Source organism: Melospiza georgiana, chromosome 2 (assembly GCF_028018845.1).
Source record: "Melospiza georgiana isolate bMelGeo1 chromosome 2, bMelGeo1.pri, whole genome shotgun sequence".
In the NCBI taxonomy this organism is placed as follows: Eukaryota; Metazoa; Chordata; class Aves; order Passeriformes; family Passerellidae; genus Melospiza; species Melospiza georgiana.
Window position 1 is genome coordinate 20,160,276 of NC_080431.1, and position 8,866 is coordinate 20,169,141.

The 8,866-nt window shown below is 48.7% G+C and overlaps 1 protein-coding gene across 1 annotated transcript; it reads right to left on the reverse strand.

Annotated features, from left to right (window-relative positions):
• Positions 1 to 344: 344 nt before the first annotated feature.
• Positions 345 to 6,229, reverse strand: ECRG4 (ECRG4 augurin precursor). Its single transcript, XM_058018292.1, has 4 exons — positions 6,089 to 6,229; positions 5,392 to 5,439; positions 2,791 to 2,951; positions 345 to 720 (listed from the first exon to the last, which is right to left on the reverse strand). Exons 1-4 carry the CDS (start codon positions 6,174 to 6,176, stop codon positions 559 to 561), a joined length of 459 nt encoding a protein of 152 aa, XP_057874275.1. The 5' UTR covers positions 6,177 to 6,229; the 3' UTR covers positions 345 to 558.
• Between the last annotated feature and the right edge of the window lie 2,637 nt (positions 6,230 to 8,866).

Consider the following 8,866-nt stretch of genomic DNA (forward strand, 5'->3'; position numbering starts at 1 on the left):
AGGAGCTGCAGCAGTGCCATGTCAGGCTTGGAGGGCTGCACGCTGTGGGTATGGAAACGGCAGAGGAGGCAATAAAGCAGCACTTCAATTGACAGGAAACCTTTTTTTCTCTTTTCTCCCAAGAATAATTGGATTTATTTGTTAATAGAAAAGTGAATGGGAAGGCACATCTTAAATGTACTGGCTAATATTATGTATTCTATATGCCAGAGTAGATGATATAATGTAATTTTGCAATTGATTGTGGGACAGCAAGAGAAAAAGCCCTTTAAAAAGGAATCTGTAATAATACAGTTGGAATTAAACTTGCTGTTATGAAGTCTACTAAATAATGGCAACCTGATTATCAAAAAAGCTTTATTTCTATAACACTTTTTATATATAGTGTACTACTAAGTAATGATAGTTTAAAAAAGTCATGTTGCTTTCATCAAAGTCTGGCAGTTCCTTTACTCTTTCTGTTTGACTTGAATGGAAGAAAAAGCAGGGTCATCCTGACTGAGGGAGGGCTCAGCCTCGCCCAGTGCAGCCCTACAGGCTGCAGTAGGGTTAATGGCATCAGTAATCGTCGTAGTTGACGCCTGCCCCGTGCCTGAAGGCGTGTGGGTTCCGTGGGCCAATGGGAGCATCTTCATCGTAGTGGTGCTGGTAGTGCCCCCCGTAGTACTCATTACGAGCACGCCCCAGGTTTGTCCAGTAGGAGAGGTCATCTTCGAATTTCTGCCAGAAAAGCCAGGAAAAAAAAAAAAAAGAGAGCATTTGTGCATTTGCTTTCCAGTCTGAAAGTACAGTGATGAGATGAAACTGAAGCGGTGCAAGAGCCTCTTTCAGAAATCCGGATCCTTTGCACATTTGTCATAAATGAAATCTTTAGATCTGAGGGGTTTTGTGACTTGTACCTATGGGAATATCAGGATCCTGTGTGCAGGAGTTGTCCTGCCCTGGACCCAGCCCCACACCCCCTGCCCACTGCAGAGTGCCTAAACTGAGACCGCCTTCATCTGAAATGTGCACTAAGCACCTTTAATTTTTCAATTACCTTGTCAATGGTGGGCTGTAGAATTATGTCAATATTTTACAGTTAAAAATCTAAAGGTTTAGTTCTCCCTTGCCATGTGCCTTACTTGCAATATCCCTGACTGGGGTGCAACAGCCTTTTGCTTTCTGTCTGATCTCTCTCTCCCACCTTGCCCAGGTAAAAACAGAGGTACAACACAGCCCTCCAGCTATGGAAATGCAATAGGCACTTCAGTTCTGCTCACAACAGCAGAGGAAAAATAGTGTGCAAGGATATCAAATACTTGCCAAGTCAAAGCCTTTCCATCTGAATGACTCTTTGGAAATATTTTTGGCTGAGATTTGGGGGAAAAAAAAGTTTTGCGAATATACAATGGATAAGTATGGACCAAGTCCTTTGCTGGAACAAACAGTTATTTCATTGTTAAAACTGTGTCTTAATACTCAAGAAAACCTACTAAGTGGATTCATTGTATCCCACAACAGGCCTCATATGTTTTTGAAATGCATACAGGAACTCAGAGGAGAATTCACTTTATCTGCATGGTTTGTCCTTGTTCCTTTTCATATTTTCCCCCAGTCTTCAGCTTCCAGTGTATAAAACCACTTTTCCTATTTTTCCTATTTCTATTAGTGAAGGGGGATGTAGCCATGCTGTTGAGAAGTGACTTTTATCCACGTAATATCCAGGAGAATTTACAAAAAAGTACCCTTCATTATTTCAGCTCAAGCAAAGGATTATTTTTCTAATTGTTGCAGCTTTGAAAATGAGTGCATTCATCTTCCAAGCAATCCACATAGCATGAAGCTTTAAAATGAACTCCAGCTTCCCCGTGCCAATGCAATCTCATTAAACATATTCATACAGCTGACAGAAGCCAAGAATTCAACATCTATAACTATTTTTACCTCTTATTAAAAGCAGAAATTATTCTACATGTGGGACTGCAAGCAAACACACTTTTTTTGCCCTATTCCAGCATCTATTTAGTAGAGCTTTGTGCAGAGTTTGATTCCACTCCAGTGTTTTTATGAATAAAGTGTATTTTAAAAATGTGTCCTTCTCATTTGAAGGGAGGTTGACTGGATATTATCCAAAGGTTTTCCTTTCACTTATAGAGTGGAGGCACAGCTGCCAGTGGTCATGATGGTCAGGAGCTGCCCACGCTGTGGAGGCACAAGTGTGCATTGGGTGCATAATGTCAGTGCCATTCACTGAGGAGTGCCAGTCACAGCCAGCTTGGTGTGATTTCCAGCATGTTTAAAAGCTGATCAGGTTGAGGCTGACAGGAAATTACTTTCCTGAAATATGATTGATTACTTTGAGTCTGGACACCTATTCCACAAAGCAAACTTTGTTCATATGTCCAGTTGCAATTTATTAAGCTTAAGTTTGATAGCAGGCAGGAACTCCATACAAGACCTTAATGTAGTTTTTTTCTACTAATAAAATAATGCAAGGATCTCTAACACATACCAGAGGTTATTTTTCTGTCTGACTTTAAAAGAAGAGTTCTGGGCAGGGACATCTTCTACTAGACCAGGTTGCTCAATGCCCCATCAAACCTGGCTTTCAACACTTAGAGGAATGGCGCATCAACCACTCCTCTAACAACTTGCTCCAGTGCCTCACCACCCTCACAGTAAATAATTTATTCCCAATATCTAATCTAAATATCTTCTTTTTTTTTCCATTTAAACCCAATCCCCCTTGTTCTATGCCTGCCTATTCTCCCTCTTTTTCTAATAGCCCTCTCCATCTCTGTCACCGACCTGCTCATCGAAGCCCAGGTAGAGGAACTGCTGGTACCACTGCTGCACGTCGGGCTGGCTCCTGTCCCACAGCTGCCGCCGCTGCCGCCTCAGGCTGCTCAGGAACTCCTTGGCTGCTGCTTCTTTCACTGACACCTCCGGCTTCTCAGCAGCAGCAGGGGCTGAAATTGATCCCCCCACAAAAGGCATGCCAGGAAATTTTTGGTCAGCCTGGAGTGTACTGCTTGCAGCAAGTAAGAAAATGATTCTCACATCATGCCATTACCTTTGTGCTTGCCAGTGCAATGCCTGTAGCAGAGTAGCAGTAATAAACTCAGGAATCACCAGTGTAATAGGATTTTTCTGCTACCCTCATTCTCCTGGATTCTTGTAAAGCATTTCTGAGCTCAAGTACAGCAGCTAACTGAGGAATTTAAGTAAAACCACCCAAATTCAATGAGCATGTACACTATGTGTTTGTGCTTTCAGGAGAGAGCAGGAGACTGGCCCTAAGTGCTACAGTTGCAGAAATTGGGTTGAAGAAGAGAGGTGAAGTTAAAATGACTAAGTGAGCTGGAGAAACACTGCTAACATATTAGAGTAAAGGGAGAAACACTTAAAAAGATAGATTTTTGAATCTGATGTGTAAAAAAGCAGCATTTACATGAGTACTACTAAATGCCCTGTATGCCTGAGAATAAAAGCCCATCAGGTTTTCATGGCACCCTACATGAGGGATGCATGGAAATGCCCTCAACCTGCCAGACCCAGATGTGCCATCTGGCTTGCTCCATGCCTCAGAGCAGCGTGCTGTGACTGCTGGAGGAATTGATGCAGCTCCCAAAGACATGGATGAGAGGACTAAGCAGGATGAGAAGAAATGGCCTCAAGTTGTGCCACAGAAGGTTTAGATTAGATGTTTGGAAAAAGTCCTTCACTCAAAGAGTGGTCAAGCTTTGGAACAAACTGCCTAGGGAAGTGGTGGGAATTGCCATCCCTGGAAGTGTTCTAAGGACACATGGTTTTTTGGGGACATGGTTTAGTGGTGAGCGTGACTCTGCTGGGTAAATGGTTGGACTTCAACTTAGAGATCTCTCTTAATCTAACAGTGCTATGATTCTGTGACTGGACAACCCCTGACCACACAGAGAAATGATAAAACATGGTATTGATCTGGCTGTGAAATAATAAGTGTGCAGGAGTAGGAGAAGCCTTGCCTTCAGATGGTTCATTTCAAAGAGGGAGAAATCAGGAGGAGCATGGGTATGCATGGGATTTTTGGAGATGTGAGGGAAGAGACTGGGATAGACAAGGAAGTGAAGTGGAGATGCGAAGAAAACCACTGAAGCAGGATCTGGGCAGACTCACAGAGGTAGGCAAAGGACTACAGAAAAAAAGGAGATTCTGAATATAAAAGATAGAAGAGTTGTTGCAGTTAGTGGGAAACAGGCTGTCCTGCAGTGATGAGCTGGAAACTGATAACTCACCATGAGCTTGTTATTGCTGGGAGGGACAGCTAAGCAATGTCCCACGAACGAGCCCTCACACAAGGGACACTGCCAGCCAGGGAAGCAGCACTGTGTGCTTGGCCTGCCTGCCTTAGAAACCAACCAGAAAAGGGAGCAAGGCTGGAATTAAAGAGGCTGCATATTCCCTCTATCATCAGTTTTGCAGCTCTTCCTGATCTAAGCCATGTTGTCTGCATGCCCAAGAGCCCTCCCCAGGGGACCTGAACAAGTAAGTGGCCACTGCTGTGGTGCAGGAGGGTCACTCCTCTCTTCACACAAGCCCTGCAGAATGGTAACACAAGGAACCTACACACAAGGAAAACAGAGGTGGGTGGGATGTATATTTAGTTCTGGCAAGAGGTGTGGAGTGATGCCAGAAAAAAACCCCAGAACAAAATTAGAGAGCCTGGCAGAAGTGGAAGTCCCCTCTGTGGGGGTATAAATTCTTTGCTTCAGCCATAGAGCAGGCTGAGGAGAGGAGGCCAAAACTTCTGGGATGTTTCATCTGCTGTGGTGCAGTTTGTTCCCAGCTGGCATCGTCTCCACCACCTTCCCTCAACCAGAGAGCCATTCCATGCTTCTGACTGCTGGGCCTCTGGCCATCATCTCTCCCGTAAGAGAGCAGTCTTCCAAAAAGGAAGCACACATGGGGCCAAGAAGAAAAAAGAGCAAGTCAAGGCATCACAGGCAAGCCAGGTTTGCACATACTCTTCCCTCTGCCTGAGCCAGCAGTATTTCCATGCATTCCTTGGAAAAGTTTGTGACTGCCCCAAATAGATAAATGCCACGTCTGCCATGCATACGCTGGAACAGGTCGGTGCTTTGCTCTGTGCAGAGCAAAGGCAGCGTTCCTGAGGCTGGGAAGCCTGGGTTTCAGAGGGAGCTGTGGTAAGCAGAGCCTCCAGCCCAGCATCCCAGCCTGGCACACCGGCAGGGCTCTGCTGAGCACGAGGTTCTGCTGTGGCCCACAGTGAGTGTGGCCCTGTGCTTGTACCTCCTGCTCCAGCTGCCCTCCTGGAGCTGGAGCTACAGGAACAGCTCTTCGACAGCTTCAACTCACAGCACTGACTCTGAGGAGAAACAAGGGAAAGCACTTTGCTGTCTCTTTACTTACCTTCTCGTTTCTGAAGCATCAGTTTAAGCTTATTTCCCCTTGAAACATCTAGACAAATAAAAATAAAACACATACATTTACTGAGAAGGCAATAACAACAACAACAACAACAGAAGTTTATTTCTCAAAAACTGCCAGAAGTATTTTTGTCATAGCTCCAGTTCAAGAGGCAAAGCAGAAACTTTCTCTCTTTGCTCCCCTTTCCACACTTGGATGCAATGCAGGGAAGCTTCTGACACTCCAGCATCTTCTCCCCAGCTCTCTTGGCAAAGGAAAGCCTATAATGGCCTTCTTCACCAAGTAAACGATTATCTTCTTCATCACAAAACTGCAGCTGGTGCTAGTACCAGCACCCAGAGCAGCACGATAATTCTGGAAGCCCCTAGTCACTGGGTGAGGGCTGTGCTAACAATCAGAGTGCTCCAAAACTGTGCCTGGCATCCTGTCCCAAAGCACATCGAAGCAGTCATCCTGCTGATCCCCACACCGGAGCGCAACGGGAGACCTGCAAGGCTCGGCTGTTCTGCAATCAGTGGCCGGCAAAGAAGCGCCTTTTTTAAAAGACGCGCAGCTCGCACCGGGCTCGGAGCGTCCCGAGGCGCTCAGCCCCGCGGGGTGCCCGGGGAAGGAGGGCTGTTCCCGCTGCCCCGGTGTGCCGGGTGCGCCGTCCCGTGTCCCGCACGCCGCGCTCACTCACCGGGCGCTGCGCACAGCAGCGGCAGCAGCAGCAGCAGCAGCAGCAGGGCGGCCCCGGGCAGGGCCCCGCGGGGACACGGCGGCGGCATCGCGGCGGGGAGAGCGACGGAGAGGCGAGGAGAGCAGTGCCACCTGTGCCGGAGGAGACGGAGAGCGTGGAGGCGGAGGGAAGGGAAGGGCAGGGCCGGGCGGGGAGGGGCGGGAGCGGCCGGGCCGGGGCAGCGGCACCCGGGGATGCTGCGGGGCTCGGAGCGGGGCAGCACCGGCACCACCCACTGCTGGGGCACCACCCACTGCTGGGGCACCACCCACTGCTGGGGCACCACCCACTGCTGGGGCGCCCATCCACTGCTGGGGCGCCCATCCACTGCTCGGGCACCCACCCACTGCTGGGGCACCCATCCACTGCTGGGGCACCCATCCACTGCTGGGGCACCACCCACTGCTCGGGCACCACCCACTGCTGGGGCACCCATCCACTGCTGGGACACCACCCACTGCTCGGGCACCACCCACTGCTGGGGCACCCATCCACTGCTGGGACACCACCCACTGCTGGGGCACCACCCACTGCTGGGGCACCACCCACTGCTGGGGCACCACCCACTGCTCGGGCACCACCCACTGCTCGGGCACTCATCCACTGCTCGGGCACCCACTGCTCGGGCACCACCCACTACTGGGGCACCCACTGCTCGGGCACCCATCCACTGCTGGGGCACCCATCCACTGCTCGGACACCCACCCGCTACTCGGGCACCCACCCACTGCTCGGGCAGCTACTGCTGGGGCACCCATCCACTGCTGGGGCACCATCCATTGCTGGGGCACCCATCCACTGCTGGGGCACCCATCCACTGCTCGGGCACCCACTGCTCGGGCACCCATCCACTGCTGGGACACCCATCCACTGCTGGGACACCTCCCAGAAGCACTTTTTTATTGGAGCTACACACAATCCATCCGGTGAGGCTGTAAAGACCTTTCAGCGGTTTATGCAGGCTTTTCTGACAGGGAGTTAAAAAAATAAATAAATAAAATGGCTGTAGCATGTCATTTCACATTGCTCTGGATATAAACCCAGTTTGTCAGATCCTTGTAACAGTGCATGGAAATGGAGAGATTGTCCTGATGGAAAAACTAAACAGAATCAACTATAGGTGACTTAGTTCAGTGTTTTCTCTGTCTTCTTTCTTCTCACCGCCCAAACCCACAGAAAATCACAATGCATTTTAGCTGATTAGCTTTGAAAAATAATTTGGATTTTTTTTTCTACATATGGACAGTTCTAGTTTATTGTAAGAACTCAGGGACTAAAAGCCAAACTCACAAACTTAGGGCTCTTGCTCAGCAGTTCCATGACTGTAATGGTGCCTAAACTTACTCTTGCCTTTTCCTAATTTGGACTTCAGCCTTCCCTTGGTGAATTAATCTTCTATCAGTTCCTTCCCCTGCAGATGCCAGAAACACCCCAGATGAATTCCTAATGAATTCCTCACCCATCTTAAGACACAAACCTCTCTCTTCCCTCACAGCAGAGACCCACAGCACTCCGGAGACCATAATGAGCATCTCACCTCCTGCTGAAGCTGTGCCAGCAGAGAGCAAGGGAGGGCCAGGCCCCCTCTGTAAACTACTTGTGGGAAATCTGGCAGGTGCTGGGGCCTTGGCTCTGTGATAGAGGGATCAGTTCCAGATCAGTTGCAGATGAATACATACGCACACACACAGAGTGCATACTCTATATATTGCATATAAATATGTAAATTGAATATGTGTGTGTACATATACACATAGCCACGAGTGCATGGTGGGGGAGCTGTGCAGTGGCAGCTCCCTGTGATGAGATGTGGAACACAGGCAGGCACAGCAGATCTTGGGAGTGGGACCAGACCCCATGGCTGCCTTCACCACTCACTGTAAAATGCAGAAGAATCACCAGAGTGGGGTGCTTCCTCAGCAGTGTCCCAGACCCAGCCTGAATGCTGTTCAGGAAATCGCTCCTGTTTCCCCCTCACACATCTTTCCTCTTCTGAGAAAGATCACTCGAATCTGCACTCAAAGATTTTCCCTTGCTGCCCTTCATCCCCCAGCAGCTGTGAGCTAAAGCTCAGGCATCTCTGCTCATCCTTTTTGTAAGGACTTGTTCCAAGATCATGAAGTGATAGGACAAGGGATAAGGGCTTCAAACTGAGTAACCTGGTCTCTGGGAAGGTGTCCCTGCTCATGGTGGGGAGGGGTTGGAATGAGATCGTCTTTAATGCCGCTCCCAACCCAAACCATTCTATGATTCTATTACCCCATTCAAGTGGCAGTGTCAAACAACAGCTCCACACCAAGTGCCCCTTGCCCTCTGCAGGAGCCACATCTTCCCACAGAGACAGAGAGTGGGAGGGAGCAGCACCCTCCCGGATCCCTGTGATGGAAGCACTTCCACAGGAGGCTGGGGTCCCAGCTCAGCTACCATGCAAAGGTAAACCAGAGCTGGTTTTTCTTTTCTGTCACTGTTTTCGAGTGGTTTTTCCCTGTAGCCCCATGCTTCACGTGTCAGCAGACAGCACCATGTGCTGGAGCAAAGGCCCCTTCTCCTGAATCAATGCACTCTTTCATCAGGTTAACTCTGACAGCCCCTTTGCTAAAACCACCAGAGCTTTGGGATAGCAATTTGCAGAACATAGCTAGAAGGGACAGAAGTGAAGAGCACATATGCAAGGCTACATGGAAAAGCTGTGATGTAGTTAATTTATAAAACCAGGGCAATAATCCATGAATATTCATG